Consider the following 20,028-nt stretch of genomic DNA (forward strand, 5'->3'; position numbering starts at 1 on the left):
CCATTTTTTTTTGCCGAATACATTATCTGCTAGATACATTTATAGACTTGGCTACATTCTATAAAGGATGCAGTGATATGGTAGTTGTCCATTGTGGATTACCCTAAACTCAAAGATAATCTGATTCTACGTATCTGTTGTTCATTGTTGTACAGAGCACCTGTTTTATTGTTACTTGTTATTTGCTTCAACTGGCTACATGTTACAAGGACACAGCGCTATGGCATTGTGCTATTGTAGCGAGAATTGAACCATCGTCCCCCTTTTTTTCATTGCAGGAAAGCACTACAGAGCTCCGTGATAGAACATCTATTCCTGCATTCCATAAATCATACTGCTACTATAGCGGTGGTATGGCGAGACCTTGATTTTATCTTATCCTGTCGTCTGAGCACCCATCGTTTATGGACTATACAGGGCTTGTTTGGATAATCAGCTAATACCTGGCTGAAATGCCAGCAGTGGAAGGCTTCGGGGTAAAATGTGCTATAAACATTGACTTATTGTGATGCCAATGGTATAGGATCATGACTTTTGTATATTATTCTTGATGGAATTGTAAAGATTTGTTATATATATTTGTCCCTGAGGTTCCTTATACCATTTCTCTTCTTTTTGTATGCAAGAAAACCAAAAAACGTCACTCAGGTGACTACTATATACTGCCGTAGGAGGTCTGGTGCCTTTAATAACCTGTCGTGGGTCCATTTTTATAATGATCAATTAAAATGAATGGATGAAGTGGTGGAACCTTAGTCTAGGGCAACTATATATATTTTCTACCTTACCTTTTATATACTCTATAGTATCCTTTTTTTTAATAGATATCTTAATAATATATATATATACATCTCTGGGCAAATATGCATCTGCACTAGCTAGAATGTGTGGATAAGAGTGGGAACCTTACCAAAAACTGGATCTAGGGTAACTATATTCTTATTTTAGAGTATCCTTTATATATTTTTTACTGTATATTATCTATTTTATAGTCCATTTTATTCTATAAACTATATTTTATTTTTTATATTACATTTTATGTTATATTAACTATATTTAACACTAATTTATACCATTTCATTTTCTATATTTTTGTATTGCAGATCTAGTTGATAGATTTCTATTCTAGATTTTTATTTTAGTTTAGGGCAACTATTAGTTCTGCACGATCTATCGTTTTTTTTATCTGGCAATGTGACAAAAAAAGAAGTAAAAAAACAGTAGCTTGGGATTTTGCTGTAACCTAGGAGCATCAGACAACTGAAAACAACAATAAACGCTTTAAAAAATAATAATAATGTAACCACAGAAGATTTCCAGCACTCTCCCAAGCATTACACAAAAAAAATAAATGTCAGTTTCACTGTATGAAGGTTTAAAGAATTGGCAGTTGTGGAATATTTTTAATGCATACTCAGGCAGGTGTTAAATAAAAATGTAATGAAACATTGATCATCTGCCTATTCTACAACGAGAAAAGGTCAGAACCTTTGTCAGGTTTTTACTGCTAGGAAATGTGGAGGGAATAAGAGCACCACAGAAATTGTGTAAGTCCAGGAAATCTCTATTCTGTACAATAAGAGGTCACAAGAAACATTCGAACGTTTCAGGGACTCAGTACTCCGTCAGGTCTTAAATTCTGATAAATAGGGAGAAGATTGGACAACAGATTGTAAAATAAAAGTATAAGATTTTGTTTGTGCGGGTCAGGCTATTACCGCTGTCCATTTGCCCTTTTGGGAAATTCCGCTTGCTTCCTGCCCCATGGCCAATTTCGTCAGGGCAGGTACTAAGTGGAGGGGCACAAAGAAAATAGTACAATAGCAATAAAAACATTTTAGTACAGTGGGGAATGGGAAGTATCTTCCAACCCCCGCCCAATTCCAGGTCTTGTAATAGTGGTCAGTAATAGAAATTCAACCCAAACATTGCTGCCTGCTTTTCAAACATACTTAAAAAATATCACTAACAGAATCACATTTTCTTCTCCAATTCAATAAGAGAAACAAACTTCTGGTCTAGATTGCTATTATGGGAATTAAACCAGAAAAGCTAGTTCAGTCAACTATACTTTATCTGCAGGCAACCATTTCAAGATGGTCACTTTCACCTTATGATGATAACCAAGCTGAACAGCTAAAATGAAACCAAATCATCTCAGTTATGTTTAAAATGTTCTATATACAGTACATTTTACAGTTCCATATAATAGAGTTCCATAGAAAGTCATAAAGTGGCAAATTATATATATGGACTCCGTTGACAATCTGTCAAGATTTACAGGCGCTACATGCAAGGAGTCATGCAGGGCACAGTTTTCCAGTCCATTTATCATGACCCAAAAGGTCAGGGAAAAAAGTGCTGTGCTAAGGCATGCAGGATGGTTTAAGAATGTGTTATCATTCTTCAACTGATGGTCTTTGACAAAATGGCACCTCAGTGTGTTCTTTGGGGCGTGACAATTTATAGAGCCATGTGTCATCTGAAGCACAACCATATTATGGGAAACAAGAAGCCAGTAGATGAAGAATGAGTGATAGCATCAAGTATGACCAACAGAGCTTGATATCAAGTAGGAGAATTGTATGAAATGTCAGCACTGTGACTTGCTGAACAGAAGAGAAGCCATTTTGTCTTTAGAAGGATGTACTTGGTGCAAGATTTTGTCAATGCTAAGCAATGCCACACAGCCACACCATACCAGTCGCAACATGCAGTTCAATACAATACACTCATTTACCTCTCACAAGGACGTCCTGGCGGTAGGCTCTGCTCCCGAGGGCATTGGTGACTTCACATAAAAACGACCGGTTTACGCGTTCATCCACTTCGTCCACATACAACATATTATCTTTTGCCCGGACAGTGGGTGGAAGCGAAGATCCATCAGCTCTGAAGAGACCAAAGTGTGTTGAATTTAATTTCAGAACCTCTTGGCTACCATTACCAAATAAAGGTCAAGAAATAGCAACACATTTACAAACATTGGAGGTGTTGGGTTTAATAAACGTGCATGGGCAAAGCAACAGGACAGGGTGCAAAGAGTTCCAAATTTCTGCTACTGGTGGCCAAACTGAAGAGCAGGGGAGTAAAATGTAAGCGAGTATGTGTGACTAAGACGGGTGGACATTAATTGAACTTGTCTCTTCCTGCACAGACAAACCACACTTCAAAAGCAGAATTTCTTGTCACCTTTATTATCCATGTAATAGTTTATAATGCAGATTAATTAGTAGACCTTAGTAAACCAGTAGTTTGGCCTCCACCCAAGCCATCCTTTGTTAATTCACCTGCACACCGACCACAAGGAGGACTTAGTAAGAATGAGTCCTTTTTCTTTGGGATTTTTAGCTGATGCTTACATGAGTCAGTGGTGAGGTCCTGATATAATTGAGCTGGTGCAACACTCGCTTTGAAAAAGAACAGAACAGAACCATGCCTTTTAAAGATAAAACCTGGTTTCTAAATCACATCAGTTTTACAAAATTGGCCCCAGTGCATTTCATTTTTTATTGCCATTTGGTCATACTGTAGATCACCCTTGTTCATGCACAAACCACAGAGGCGACACTTGAGCCTTCAGCACCGTTTACTTCTCCATACTTACGTTTTCCATGTGTACGACGTGGGATGAGGATTTCCTTTAGCGCTGCATGTCAGAAAGACGCCGTTGCGTTTTAAATGCCAGTTATCATCATATCCTTCGACAGTAACCTCAGGGGGATCTGCGAGAAAAATGAAACCAGTTCAAGGAGCTGAAGTGAGTATACTTATATGGGTGAAGGATCCATTCTCATTTATGCGTTGAGAATGCATGGTAAGACATCCATATTGCGGTGTATTATTGCAACATACATTAATGCAATGTGCTGCGCTGCTGTCCTTTATTTTGCATTGGTGCATTTTTTTAAGTGTACTGCCAACCCATTCAAAATGAATAGGCTGCCTCAATTTAGCACCCCTTAATGCATGCCAAAGTGTTGCAAACACACACATGTAATAACAATATATAGTCCAAATAGGTCCCAACTGTGGAATAGTTGTTTTTATATATTTTTTTCTTCCTTTGATGCATTTTAGCACTGTTTGCCTCCTGTATCTTCCTGTTAACATGCATGCACTTCAGCAATGCCCCCATGGCATTTACCTCAGCATGTTTCCTGTTACCATGTCAGAACACCAAAACCTGCCTGTGCAATGTGCATTAGCATGACCACTTGTAGTCTCCATTGGGAGAGCATGTGGCAGGTTGACAAAACAGATGAACAGTTTGAAGACAGCAACAGTGCTGTGTTGTCATTCTACAGCAGGAAGTGCTTGAGAACAGGGACTGTTATGCAGGGGCATCCGGAGGCCGGGTGTCACCCGGAGCGGTTACCGGGTGACACCCCGCCGTGACATCACAGCGCATGTGCGGCGATCTTATTGATACCTGCCGGCAGCCATCTTGGTGATGGACGCCGACAGAGAGAGGAGGGGACAGTCACCCGGCAGGATAAAGTATTCTTTATCATAGGGGGGGGTAACTGTCATTTTGGTGTCACCCCTCCAATGGTGTCACCTGGGTGTTATTTTGAAAAAAAGCTGTAGATTTAAAATACTGAATTTTAATATGTTAAAAGATTATGACATTTTAGTAATTGGGTTTTCATATACTTTTAAACATATATAAAATGTATGTGAAACAAATGCATAACAAAATATACAGGGCCCCCCGAACCAGCGATTGAAGTATGAGTTGCCAAAGGAGTAACTAGCTGTGAAAGGGGCAGGGACTCTGCCTGCAAGGTTAGGCACCAGCAGTCAACACTGTGGAGGGCCTTATGCCCAAGTCCCCTCTTTGGTATCATGTAATAGGCAAGCTGATCAGAACCAGGAAAAATAATGCAATAGGTATTTTCACTACTTTGCTACGCATGAAGATTCCTGTCCCAACAAATCTCTATTTTTAAAGCAATATTCAGCTTTTTTAAATTAGATTTGACATCTTCTTGCAGGAAAGGACCCATAGAACACACATTCAGAAGCAATTAAGGGGAGAACAGCAAATATATTGACAAGCCCGTGGGTATCTTTGGAGTTTAGCTGGTGCCCGTTAGATTTTTTTCCTTCATTTGCATTCATGAATGGACAGCCCTAACCAGGTGTAGCATCTGCTGCAACTCTATACTAATAAGACTGCAGATGCGGGTTACAAATTGATACTGCACAACTTGCTCAGTGTTGACAGAACGCCTTACATACAAATGAATCTCATAATAAAGGCTATGGGCATGACTATATTAGAAGGTACAAATAAGACAAAAAAAAGCCACTGTAAACTCTAGCTGCCCCTACCCCAGGTAGAAAACATCTATCTGCAGGACCAAAATGTTTGCCATGCTTATTTTTGACAATCTCTTGCATATTTACTTATTACAGGTATTTATATAGCACTGACAATTTACGCAGTGCTTTACATATTTGCATATTCACATCAGTCCCTGCCCTCAAGGAGCTTGCATATGCCTGTATTACCAGTTTACATACATTTCAGTACAAACAAGTTCTGCTCTCTTGCCATATATTAAAAATACTTCTCATGATCTCATGAACTAGCATATCAAACACATAGTCTAGGTATTGAAAACATGGTGCATGACAACCAGAAGCATTGTTGGGGGAGGGGGGGGGGGGGTTAGATCATTTAGGATTGCAGCAAATCTACTCTTTTCAGACCCAGTCTGGTAGACTGGTAGACTTGTAGAAAGATAAGAGGATCAATAATGCTCAGGAAGAAAATCCTAAATATGCAGTGAACAGATATGGCTACCTACATTTTCAGATTTTAATAACATCCACACACAAGGTTTGTAACACATAACTTTAAAATCGATAAGACTTTTTATACTAAGCTGATCTCTTGAACAGCGAAAAAAACAAAAACATTAACCCTGTAGTTCCCCTTTGGACTGGTTTAGTATGAAGAGACTGTTCAGCTCTTGATTGGGTGTACAAATCTAAGACAATAATTTTTGACACCCTATCAAAATGCACTTATTGTGCAGCAGCCAACAGAAACCATCATTCAACAATCAGAGACACATGTGGATGAGGCTCTTGTATGAATGCAGCTTCCTTCCAGGACATTCAACTTCAGAATACTCCATTGCTGGTCAAATCCTAGCAGCCAATGTTCCTTAAAAGTAACAGTTGGGTGTCTAAAATTTGAGTTTTCCTCTAGCCCTTTTTAATGGAGTTGGCTCCTGGATTGGACAGAATGGCTCCAGAATCCCACATTAAATTGTCCACCCCCTGGAGTACACAGATACTGTATACCGGGGGTAGCCAAACTCTGGCCCTCCAGCTGAGGTGGAACTACAAATCCCATGAGGCATTGCAACATTATCACAGCCACGACTCCCGGAGAGAGATGCATCATGGGATTTGTAGTTTCACCACAGCTGGAGGACCAGCATTTGGCTACCCCTGCTGTATATCATCCTCTAAAAGATGGGGGCTCATACAAAAGCAGATTATATTGGCAGAGGGTCTAAAATGACTTTCTTGTTCAATAATGTATTGCCACCCTAACATACATATATATTAGACAATAGAAGACTTGAGGTATACTCACACATTACAGATAGCCTCAAAGGAATAGGAACCGCTGCAGATTCATGGTCGATGTTACAGGTGATGGGCATCCCGTCAGCTTGCGATGTTGGCGTCATCACATATCGGCTGACAACAGTGTATGTTCCGTTCGTGCCATTGGTCATTATGGTGGTTACGTTGCCAGGGAGGCTTGTTTGCCATGTGATACGGGACGGGGGCCTCCCATTGGACGATCTGCATGTGGCTACAGTTTGTTCTTCACCATTTGCTAGAGCCTCACTGTTGGCCTCAGCAGAATTCTGCGGCACAGCTGAAAGGTGGAAAATAAGGTTGTGTCACGTGAAGGTGATTTACAAATGTAGAGGAAAGCAATAGGCCTGCCTTGTTAGAGCATTCAGCTACCTATAATACTAGTATAGGCTAAACCAGGGGTAGGCAACCTCGGCTCTCCAGCTGTGCTGAAACTACAAATCCCATAAGGCATTGCTAGCCACAGGCATGACTGCCAGAGGCAGAAGCATGGTGGGATTTGTAGTTTCAGCACAGCTGGAGAGCCAAGGTTGCCTACCCCTGGGGTAAACAATTAAACATGATTAGCAAGGGCAACATTTCAAGTTTACATTTATAAACTGTACAAGAACATGCAATTCCATCTAACTAAGCCCAACTAGAGTCTCACACCTTTATTTCCTCTCTACAGTACTATACCCCTGTATGGTATGATTTGTGCATGATTTGTGCATGAAAATGCTTTAAAATACCACTTTCTGGGCGTGAAAATGCTGCTTTCTGCCTCACACTGCAGTGCCCTGCGCTGGCAGAGCTGAGCAACAGCCACACCCTTCAGGGCAATAGTTCGTAGACAGATTTGTATTGCAGTGAAGGAAATGGGGCATGCCTCAGCATTATATTTACATAACATAGCTTAGTGGGTCTAACTCTGTAGCAAATAAGACTGCACTGTCAACTTTAGATACCATGAACAACTGGGGCAACAGGGAAGTGGAGGTAAACCGTGGAAAATTGGCATTATTACTACATACACAGTCTTTTTGGCTATATATTAATTTCCTGTTACTTCAACTGAGCTTCAAACAAACTAAATGTGTAGAAACAACACACCGTGTTGAAGATGATTTACCTATCACAGCCAGTTTTGTTGTGGCCTTGCGGTTACCAGCAGGAAAGAGGGTTACTTCACAAGAATAGTCTCCTTCTTCGGCGGCACGGAGTGATAGGATGCGGAGTGTTGCACTGCTAGGTGAAGGCTCGAGCAGCTGATAACGGTTTGGCTCACTCACGTGAGTTCCATGTTGGGGACTGTAAACGGCTATGCTGTTGCCTCCTTTTTCCCACATTATTTGGCTGACACGGATATTGGGGTCGCTGCTGATCGTGCATGGTAAAATGGCTTCCTGGTCAATAATACCGGTGAGCGTTTCCTTGACGTAGATCTGCTGGGCCTGTATGACTGAGAGTAGAGAATCCAATAAGTACAGCAGAGGGTAATAGAGTAAGTACATTATTAAATAGAACAAAGTTTAGCATACATTGGTCCTAATTTAGCAGTGTTTGAGGAACAATTGTAATCTTCTATAGCAACCTAAATCTCTTCTGCAGTGCAGCATGGGAAAACAAAAAGATGAGCCTGACTGATCGCTGTTACAGTCAAAAACAGCTTTTTCGTCAGACGTGTTAGGTAAAGCCCGCTATATTATACAGTTTACATCCTAAAGAGAGCCTATCATTCAGATGTAAATCTAAATGTAGTAATAGAGAATGGTGGTGGCCATAATGTGGTATAGCACCATCTTGCAAGATTTGGGCTACTCTGCATTTTCTGGGACCTCATCAGAAGTTTTCCTCAATAATGGAACTGTACTCAGTTTCAGCACCCTCACCCTGTACACTATGCCAATGTCTTAACCGGTGCTTATATCATTTATATAATTTGCTAAATCAATGCAGAAAGTTTAAAGTCCTCCTTTAGCTAACTTAAAAATTTACCAAGGATGGAAGCTTTCAATATGTTAGATATCTTTTGCAGACATCATACAATTTTACATTGGCCATGAAGAAACACTTTGTAGCAGCTTACCAGTCCTCAGATGATGTGGCCGAATTCTTTTTTTTTCCAGGGAACAGTGCTAATGGATAACAGTGGGGTACAGGCAGGGAGCACAGGAAGTTAAGAGCTTACTAGATTTAAGCAGGATCAACAGGTATTTTATGAACTTATTGAAGAGATATAGAAAACTAGTTTCAATGGTATCTTCAACAGACCCATGTTCGGGTTTATGTACACTTCAAATTCCAAACTGCATATTGATCATTGGCCGACCTGGTACAACACTGGTACTATTTACAAACTCTGGATCAGCACTGGACAGCTCCTAGAATACTTGAAGTGCTTATTGTTTTTTTTTTTTTTTTTAAGGCCGCTACTCATTTAAAATGAACAGTGCCCATAGACGTGATATTAATACCACACGTAATTATCGTGCAGCGATGCGTTCAAATTTCCCTTTAACTACTCGTTAGGAATCAAGTGTTACGCACCATGTGTTGCCGAGCAATTATTTACAATGTGAATACTGCTCATTTAAACAATCTTCAGTGAATCGAGGTCTTTGTAATATTTATGAAGGTTATCACAGGGCTTCCTGATGCCCCAGATTTCCAAGAAATATCCCATTTGTCACAAAGAGAGAACGGTTTTCATGGAAAGCAGACAGAAAGTGAATTGTTGGTGCATGGCTCATAGAACCCTTTTACAGCATGAAGCAATTTCCCAGAAGGCATTGTGTCACATTTATGGCCCAGACAAACCTCAGAGTGAAAGAATTGGCCTCTAATGTACCAAGAAGCCCCATTAAAAAAGTCAGGAATGTAAATAATGTGTAATTGAAGGGCTGACTGTAATTTTTGACTTACAACAGTAATGCCGAGGAATTCAAACTCGGGCCTCGCTGCTTGATTCCATTAGTACTGTATATTTACTTAAGATGGTTTACATAGGGCAGAGGAACAGGACAGATGGGCATAAATCAGCTGCAAACCAATGAATGGTTGAATAACTCTTTATTTATATGTTGTATAGCAAATGCAAATACACTTTATAGCTTTGGAACCAAAGCCATTAAGTTCTTGAACAGTTTAAAAAGTATAGTCTCCTTAATGCGTGTTCAGCCTGAACACCATTATCAAGATACATTGGGGCATAAATATGATATGGTACATTTTCTTGGTGACAGCATCCAGCTTTCCCCCATATTTTGCTGTCTTTTTCCACTATAAAAGTCCTGCATTCGTTGGTCTGCCAACTGGCCAATCTAAGTACCACCTCTTGGCATCCATGCAATGGTAGGTGCAGTGTGATGATACCCAGTTATTTTTGGAGAGCAAATCCCAAAAGAAAGTATCCCTCCCCTCACTGCCCATCCCTACTCTACCTGTTCTGTTATCCAGCAGGACTATAAGACAACTGCAGCTAATGACATGGCCAATGTCCTGTGCCATGTTGTTGCCTCTGAGGGAAGCTTGTGAAATAGGTCCACCGTATATTTACACCCCTACCAACTGGAGTTTTTTTTTTAAATGAGGATTACAAGATGGAAAAATACCATACCATATGCAAACTTTAAGAAAAAATAAAAGGTATTTTGTTAAATTATAAATGTAGATTCCATCAAAAATTGTCCATCAAAAATTGTTCATTTTTTAAATGTAGAGTTTGTTGTTATATATGAATATGAGGGCAGACATATTTGCTAATTGATAAGCAGGCTCTGTTTCTTAACGTTGCAGTGCTACATAGTGGCTGTGCTTTGCTGCCCCTTCTCACGCTGAAATTCTTCAGATCCATTAATTTGAGTATCTAAATCCAAAACTAATTATATTGCAGCTTACCAATCCTTACGTGTGGTGGCTGCATTAGGTTTTTTAGCCTACTTTTTAGTCTTTTTTTTTTTTTTTACTTTAACATGGTGATCCAGCTAGAAGTCTGATATTTTTCAACTTCCATTTACACAATCTGTCCAGCAAAAGTGGCACCACACCTAGAATTGGTGAGCTGTAATAGATTACATTTTTGCTTTTGGCCTTAGATCCGCTTTAACTCCCCATGTGGCTAACATGGTAATTTGTTAAACAGGGAGTCTGAGTGAATGCAATGAAATACAGCGCTCTATCTAGTAGTTAATCCACAAGTCTCTATATTTAAATAACAAAGCACAGGTATGTCAATTTGAAAAAAACTGGCATAAAAAGCCTCGGCCACATTCCAGGAGACTGTTAATGGCTGCTGCCAAGTTTTGGGGCATGGGAGTGCAAAGGTTGTCTAACCCTGTTCTAAGACCCCATTCACACTAAGCGACATGGAGAATCACACGCTTTTCCGCACAATTTCGTGCTGAGCGGCATTGAGCTACATTGCTCCATATCAAGCGACAGTGCACATTTTGTCGCGCTACGTAGCACAACTTTTGGGAGGGACTTAGTCGCTGCTACATTGGGCTGTAACCAATCAACAGCGGTCTTGATGTGACATCATTCTTTCCTTCCATATTGCTGTGCAAAAGTGACCCTTCTGTAGCGCGATATCGTGCAGCAAGGTCCTGCAATGATCGCCGGTAATGCGCAACTTTGCGCGCCACCATTGAGTCACTTGGGGCCAAATCGCGCGACATCCGCCGAAAACTAGGTCATGTTCGAGCTACAGGCAACATTGAGCTGTGAGATGTAAACAGCTCCATTGAAATGCATTGGACAAGCTACATTGAGCGACATTGCACGAAAATATTCGCGATTTTGGAGTGGAAATCGCACGACAAACCGCTCAGTGTGAACGGGGTCTTAGAGACTGCTAAAGGCAGCTGCCACATTCCAGGGGGAGACTGCTAAAGGCTGTTGCCAAGTTCTAACTTAATGTAATTAGGCAATTTTACCTCCTTACCCGTCTACCTGTCAAGAAACAAACCCCTGGTCTTAAAATTAGAACTTTACCCATACCTTTAAAACGACAACAAAGGCACCCTTATAAAATGTTTAGTAATGGCAATCTACAGACCGATACTTCTATATAATTGCCGGCTTTTCGTTCTTTGTATTCCTTATATTTAATTTCCTCCCCATTCTTCTCAGGTAGCAATTTTTACTAAGGGCAGATTAATTCATCTCCCTTTGCTTCCTGGAACTCTGGCACATGAGACTAGGACAGGTAACCATGCACATCATCTCAGGAGAGGAAAATGCCTTTCACTGAGACCTCGTGGGATTTTGGAGTTTACAGTAGAGATTTCCCATCAATGATCTGTGATATAACCTTCCCAGGATTCATCTCTTAGGTACAGGCTACATCACTAACGGCTAAGATGACCAGGAAGTTGAAAAACAGTAATTGTACAAAAAAGAAATAGGTTTATTTTCACGAATGAATATAAGAGGATTTCATATAATCGGCATGCAGAGCTGAATGCTGATGTGACCTTTAGTGAAAGAGGTTAAAGGTCCATGTTAAACAGGCCACAAAATAACTTCTAGCTTGATTTATGTAACCTGCCCAAGCCAATATCTTTATCAGATTGTAGTAGTCTGTGGGTTCCTGACTTTCTTTGGAATCAAGTGCAGAATTGTGAGAATGGCACAGAGCTGACCACATTCTGGAAAACACCAGCATTTTCTACTGTTCTGCGTTAATGGCCCTTTTAACCTTCAATAAAAAGTATTCCATATTTTAGATCCTTCTGATGATCATACATGCACACACTCAGAAAATGTGGCATGTATCCACAAGCTTACATGCAGCAATTATCAGGCCTGTGTGAGCTGGCTGCAGATATGTAAATGTACTGCCTTGAGGGAAAAGATCTACATGCTTTATACCTCTGAAGTATTTAACTCAGCTTGGCACTCCAACTCCACTTCTTGCAGTGAAAGTGGGGGGAGGGTGGACGTCTCCTAGAAACCTACAAATTACAATGAAATGTAAAGCTGTAGCCAAGCAGTGAAGAGGTCCTAAATAAAAGGAAAGCTTGCCTGGGAGAGACTGATACAACAACTAACAGCTTTAGTCAACTGGAGACTGTCAATTATCTGCAACAGGTCCAAATTTGGGTTTCAGAAAAACACACGCACAAACAATCCATTAACGAAGAAAAAAGCCAACAAAAAAAAAAATTGGATACCAAATTGAATGCATGCCAATTGTCAAATTTCATCCATCCGGTTTGTGGTAGCGGTTTGTTGGCTATAGATCTCATGCCAGAATGTATACATCTCTCAGAGACCACTACAGCAACATTTTCCTGTAGTAGTGTATGCCTAACTCCACCCCCTCCTATAAAGCTTTCACAATGGACTCACCCTGACCTAGAGAAAACTGTCCCAAATATTATTTTTTTATCAACATTACTGCAAATTCACCAGGGAGGCATTATTTCATCACTTGGTACTGTGATGACTGCAGCTGTAAGGCAGGGCTGGATTCTGTTTGGGATATCCTACCACTGGAGTGCCCAAGAGATACAATAAGCTGGTATGCAACTTGGCATGCAATCAAAACAAATACCAGCTTTGGGTAAAGCTTGCCTTTATGAGAAAGGCAGATCAATAACGCCTCTCAGCAAAGTCAATATCTGCCAATATGTGGAAGCCCTATCAGTTCCTTTCAGTTTTCTGTGCTCCTTACAGTGTCTATATGTATTGTAAAGCACGATAGGGCATACATAACAGCCTTTCATTTCTCAACACACTCACATGAATAAAAAGGTACGGCATCAGGCAATCATTTGTTAGAAGCATCGTGCTAGGATATGTGTAATGAAAACCCCCCTCTTATAAGGTTTGTGCCTAGATGATAGGATTTCCTGCCATCATGCACTAAAGTGAACCTACAATTTGCCCATAAAGGGCTATGCAACTGCTTCATTTAATTACTCGCTTTCCGAAGATCCTCACCTTCCCTTCACTCATCTGTCACTCCACTAAACTGCTTGGAGTAGATAAAAATACCTGGTACTTTCAGTTATGGGTGAGCATGGGACTCCTTTCCTGATAAAATGTAGAGCTTGGTGCCAAAGCGGTGGTCCAAGTAGAGCAACTTAGACCTGGGGAGGCAGCCAGTAAGGTAATTCCGTTGCTTTGCCTTGCACTGGCAAAAAACATGTTTCCTTAGCAGTGCCTATAGACATTAGACACTAGTCTCCCTATTTGTTTTGTTTTTTGCCCTTGTTTGGGGGAAAATGTCCATGAGGCAGCACCTGACAACCCCAAATAAGCATTCTTGGGGCACAAAGTGTTCGGGCAGCATATTTTTTTTTACCATTGCCAAAAAACTAGGCAGCTTCTCCACCATTCTTCACTGCCCTAAACAGGAGTGCTTGTGTAACACAAGACATGCATCTCTCGGCATCATATAACCAAAAAACATTTCCCTGCAGACTGGGGAGCCCGATAACAGCACTGTGCAATGTAGTAGGGTCATTTTGGTTTACAACATAATGCAAAGACAGTAATTTATGGAGGATTATGGGAATGTACAAACATAGGTTCTGCAGAATAACCTGAACTCTTTATTCGCTTCTATAAAAGAGTTATTTAAAAATACAATATACTTTAACATGTGCATACCTGGACTAAAGAGCATTATTGCATTTACCTGGAATTCTGCTTTAAGACCATCCTCACATTTACATGATTTCGATGCCTATTTAAAACCAGAACAGTAAAACTACCCACACCCATAGTGACCAATCAGATCCTATAATCTTTGATGTGCACTGGTTGCTTTGGCAACCCCTTTCTCATAAATATTGCCTTCCATTTTGTAGTTAAATAAAACCTCAAGAAACAAAATAAACAAACAAAAATGTTCTTGTTGCACGTAGCCCACGCTGACCTATCAACTCTTTATTTTTAGAAATATTTTTGGCAACCATAAAGCAAATCATAAGGGTATCTTATCAAGGGAACACAGAGCTACAAAACAAACTCTAGTATGTCATTGGAGTTAATATAAGGGAGAAAAAAAAAGTTTATGGTTCTGGTTTGAAATGATGGATTTTGAATAAATCTGCTCAAAACGCTAACTTCACTGAGGTAGTTAACAAAGCCTACTTCTAGACATCTGCTTCACGTCAATGCCTTTAAAATCCGTATGTGGCAGGAGATAATGTTACAACATAAACATGCCAAAGATTAATATGTGGGTGAACTTTGGAATGGAGCAGAGTGAATTCTACAATCCAAAGGTAAACATTCCTATAGGACCTCAGTTCCTTATCACTGCACAGACTACACAACCTGGTGCCTTACCTCAGACCTGGAGAGCAGACTTTTTTTAAATCAGGCTTTTTGTATGTGAAGGACAGAAAACAGACTGATGTGTGCGTGTATGGGAATTTATCTCCTGTACAAGAAACACGGGTCCCCAGATCTCCAGATTACCCTCAGAAAAGATTGGTTGGTCTGGTGCACATTAATAATGTCTAAGTGAAGAACAGAAGGACTAAGTTGGTAGCCTGTGCTTCCACTGTGCATTTAAAGTTTTCAACTTTGTATGGCATGTGTCTTTTTTTTTTTTTAATAAACCCTGTCCATGGCCAGTGTTTTCAAGCTTTTGTTAGCCTCAAACCAGTTGTGCACTTGCATACAACTCTATGGTAATGCAGAGCCCACTTGAAGCAGGTCAGAAGGTGGTCAACTGTGAGTCAAATGCACCTGTCAAAGAATTTTGAATGATCTCAAAAGCATCTCAAAACGACTGTCTAGTGATGAGGCTGGACTTGGTGCGAACCCACTTCACCTAAGTTCGGCCATGCCTGCTCAAAAATCTGACCACCACCCACTTCTCCTGACCCAATCAGTTGCGGGGAAGTGCATTCCCAGTCCCACAGCTGCAAGTCACAAAGGGGAAGGGAATGCTCCCCCCGCCATAATTGCCGCCTCTCATTGGGTTGGGGGGGGGGGGGGAGTGGTGGCTGCCTGAGTTTTAAGCAAGCGTGAAGTGGGGTTGCATTATGCCATCTCTTATGTCAAATGGATACCATCGAAACAAGCCCAAAGCTCATTGACACAGGCCTTTTGTCTGTACCTGTACTATTTTTTTACTCATCAGATCTGCAACTTGCAGCATTGACAGTGACATACCAAACATGTGGCTTCGGAGGAGAGTTGACCAAAATACAACAAAAATGCTTTAGGGGGTGTCCTTTGTTAACATACTTTGTGATAAAAGGTAACCTCAGAAAGTTGGGAGGTATGCCAACACCCAATGACAACTGCCAACATCGGCACAGAGAAGCGAGTGTGAAAACGGTGGCTCTATAAGACCGGATAAAGGCACCCAAAGGGCCCGCAACACAGCCCTGTTTAAATTTCTTGTTGTTAAAACTTGATTGAAATGTTCCGAGTGATATTTCATTAAGTTCTTTTGGCCCCAGTATGGTGCGATATGGTTGTAGCACGTCGCACCACACTGCTTGTATTACCTCTTCCCTCCCCTCAAACTCTGCTGTGCAGGACTGCAAGAGGCTGATACAAAAGTCAAACTCATGTACTTGCACTGCTTGCATTTAAAAACATATTGAATAATGTAATACTAATTACAGATCTGCATTAATCTGTGCCTTTCCATCTGCCTGGAATTGAGCTTTAATAAAAACACATAAAACGACAAAAACACTAACTCCCTTAAAACAAATGAGAAACCTAATCAAAACAAGGAGAGGTTTAATCTGGGAAAAATATAGAGAAGTCTTGCCAAGGTGGGAAGCGGCTTCATAACCATTTCAAGGCTGCTTGTCTCATAACATTCCACCCACAATTGTCCAAAACCAGCCACACTCCTGGCACACAAACTCCCGACCTGTTGGGTAAACAAAGTATCCCACACACTGCTAATAATGTCTAGAGGAAGAGGCCTGTGCACTGAACACCGCTGCAATTACACGCACATTACTTCACCTCAGCAATTCAGGCTCGCCTAAGCCTTTGTGAGGCAGACACCTGTAGAATATTAATGCACAAAAGCTTTTTTTCTCTTCTCTTGCCGCTCGATCGACCTCTAGATGACAGAACAGCCATGGAAACACACCGCACTACAGTACAGAAGAGCTATTTATAGCAGAGCTGCTCATCATGGCCTACATGTCTACCTGCCAGCCACACAAAAATCCAAGGCTGAATGTGCCATTTAGAACAAAACAATGGAGGCTTTATATCTTATACCTGCAGCTTTTCATAATCAAACTCAATGAAACGATGAATAGGAAGCGTTTCACAGAGCACGGAGTGAACATTTGTCTATATACAGGCAGAGAATGGTTGTTCTAAACCCCCAGGCCTGTATATTCTTTTATCTTACTCTTGTAAAGCGGACAGTGGGACACTGAATAATCCACATGGAAGTTGTGGTCATACAAATTCCATGTGTGGCTGTCCTTTGTAACCTACATTTGCGCCATCTTGATGTGTGTATGTGGTATCAGCGTCAAACACTTATATCGGTTTTATTATTTATCACCATGGATCCAATGATGCTTTGCCAAGTCATATGACTAATACAAGGAGGACGACAAATGAATGCAGTCATAGTCCAGGGGAGGACTAATATGGAATTCTGGTCAGTCTGTCCAAGCCAGAATTGTTTTTTTTTTTTTTAGCAGCCAGCTCCATTGACAACGACTACAGAGAGTCTCAAAAGTTAGGTGCCAACAGTAGATTTAAAAGGTGCAATGGTGCCTTGGCTCCTGTGATTTGTCCAGCCCTGGTCATTGTCTATTTGAATAGGCAAGTTTAAAAAGGAGACAGAGCATGAATACTTCAACTGACTACAAAACGCTTTTCTTTGGCACACTGGCTATTTCCAAGATGAACTTCTGAGGCCACTGTAACATTTAAGGAAAAGAAACAGCTGATTTTCACTGTACAACACTTGCCGACCCAACAATTCTAGTCAACAACTGGACAGTGCAGAAGATGGCAATGGTGTATACTAAAACAATGGAGTTGGCAGAGCCAGCTGTCAGTCACACAGCTGGGCGGATCCCGGCACAATTGTCGGGATCCGCTTCAGCTGCGGCATCTCAGTATTCCGCGAACAGCAGCTTGCGGTATACTGCGGCGTCTCAGTATACCGCGAGCTACAGCTCGCAGTATACTGAGCCTAGAGTGACGGGAGGACGCTAGTTTGTGTCCTCCCGTTACCCTAAGGAGAACTATGGGGAAAAGCCTTAACCCCATAGTTCTCCTTTAAGGGGGGAATAAAAAAGTTCACCCAAAACATTCAGTTTGAGATGTTGAAGAGATAAGCACCTAATAGTTCCTGTGGTGCCAATTAGGAGACTGTCCCCCTCTCATGTGTTAAAAAGTGCAACATGGAGTATGGGAGGACCTTTAATGCATCAGGAAGGAGACGTCAACATGAGCCAGAACACAGCAAATAATTAGAATGGGGAGAGCTCACCACTAAAGTAATCAAAAGGACCAGAGGTCAGAAAATAACTCTCCCTCAGACTGAAGACACACTTGAAATATCACTGCTGGGTAGACTGATCTTCAAAAGGTCTTTTGAAATGGATTTCATAATTACTTGAACTAAGTAACTATTTTATTAACTATATTTTCAAGTGGCTACTTCGGCTGATGGCAAATGGAGACAACCAATTGCAAAATAGAAAACTGGTTGTACTGCACCATGGATGATCAAGTAGCAACATCTTCCATCTCCTTCAATAAACATTATAGCTGAAACATACAAATCTGTCACTGTAGAAGTAGCACATTCTATTATGTACAAGATGTATGCATCCCACTTCATATAAAATGTCGGACGGTACTGGATGACAGACATACTGCTAAATATAGAGATTAATCAGATGGTGTCAGTCACAGCGTTCATTGCGCCACACCCTTGCTAATGCTATGCTATTTTAGCTTCATAAACTATGCCTTTACCCAAATTATATAACAAGATACATAATGCACCATACGCAGACATAAATTATGCTAGTCACCAACTATAACAGTCACCCAGGACACACACACTCTCAAATGATTATCTTCCTGTGACTTCTCTGTTGCGATATAAATAATGGAGGACTAGACTGCGTTTTAAAAATATACCCTACACAATGACAACAGACACTCCTATACTTTTGGCTGGCTCATACACTGTAAACTGAGGGGCAAAGTTATACATTTTCTGCAAATCCTATAGCTGGGTGGATGCCATTTGCACAGCACCAGCAGCCCTAGATGGCACTGAGGAGCATAGGAAATAATAATAATAATAATAATAATAATACAATATTAAAACATATTTAAATTAGAACATTTTATCTACTATATCTATATATGCACAAGGGACCACTTAAAAAAAAAATATATCCATAAACATATGTATACACATACATACGGTATGTAAAAGAAACGACAATGTAATTAATTAATCTTCCTGATTGATTGCCAGAGATCATGTGACCCAAGCTGCCTAGGATTAGTATTTTATGGCAACAGAGGTAAATTTTATTTATATCAATTTTTGTCAATCATGATTGGCCTGCATTCATATCAGATCCACACACTGTTTGGGCATTCAGCAGCCACTGGAGCAGCAGCTACTAAATACAATAGCCGGCAGTGGGGGTTCCTCCATCCATACTTTTTAGTGTGGATGGGGGAAGCTATGGATTTCTATTCAGGTGTGTATGGTCAGTTTAAGGAGGAGATTCCCCCATTTTGAGGATATTGCCTCTAGGGCTGCAACAACTAATCGACATAATCGATTGAAAAAGTTGTCAACTTTTTCAATCATCGATTAATCGGCTTTTGATTAGTTGGCCCTGTTCACAGCTCCACACACGCTGCGTGCCGCACCTCCTCCCCACCTCCTCCCCACCTCACGCTCGCCGTTGCCAGACCCGCCCGCATCCACGCTCCACACGCCGCACCTCCTCCCCACCTCACGCTGCACTTTCCCACACATGGTGCTCTATGATTTATTGCTGGGATAGTGGGATTTGTAGTCCTCTATAGCCGACGGTACATTGTGCTGTATATTATACCATCAGCTATAGAGGACTACAAATCCCACTATTCCAGCAATACATTATACACTGTATGTATAATGTACTAATGCTGGTATTCTGCATTGCGCTGTATAGAGGACTACAAATCCCAACAATAATACATTATATAGAGCAATGCAGAACACCGCTAGCTATAATGTACTATTGCTGGGTTTTGTAGTCCTCTATAGCTGACGGTACATTGTGCTGTATATTATACCATCAGCTATAGAGGACTACAAATCCCACTATTCCAGCAATACATTATACACTGTATGTATAATGTACTAATGCTGGGATTTGTTGTATTCCTATATAGCTGGTGGTATTCTGCATTGCGCTGTATAGAGGACTACAAATCCCA

General features: G+C 40.8%; 1 protein-coding gene across 3 annotated transcripts in view; it reads right to left on the reverse strand.

The window, feature by feature from the left end:
- NECTIN2 (nectin cell adhesion molecule 2) overlaps nucleotides 1–20,028 on the reverse strand; it is a 98,735-nt gene that overhangs the window by 54,194 nt on the left and 24,513 nt on the right. For all 3 annotated transcript variants that reach the window (XM_018561339.1, XM_018561338.1, XM_018561337.1), the window contains exons 2-5: nucleotides 7,739–8,068; nucleotides 6,617–6,907; nucleotides 3,608–3,725; nucleotides 2,741–2,892 (exon numbers count right to left, since the gene is read on the reverse strand). In XM_018561339.1, the coding sequence (XP_018416841.1) occupies nucleotides 2,741–2,892; nucleotides 3,608–3,725; nucleotides 6,617–6,907; nucleotides 7,739–8,068 (891 nt within the window). The remainder of the gene's footprint in view (nucleotides 1–2,740; nucleotides 2,893–3,607; nucleotides 3,726–6,616; nucleotides 6,908–7,738; nucleotides 8,069–20,028) is intronic.

The sequence above is a fragment of the Nanorana parkeri genome, unplaced genomic scaffold (genome assembly GCF_000935625.1).
Source record: "Nanorana parkeri isolate BGI_ZX_2015 unplaced genomic scaffold, ASM93562v1 scaffold517, whole genome shotgun sequence".
NCBI lineage: Eukaryota > Metazoa > Chordata > Amphibia > Anura > Dicroglossidae > Nanorana > Nanorana parkeri.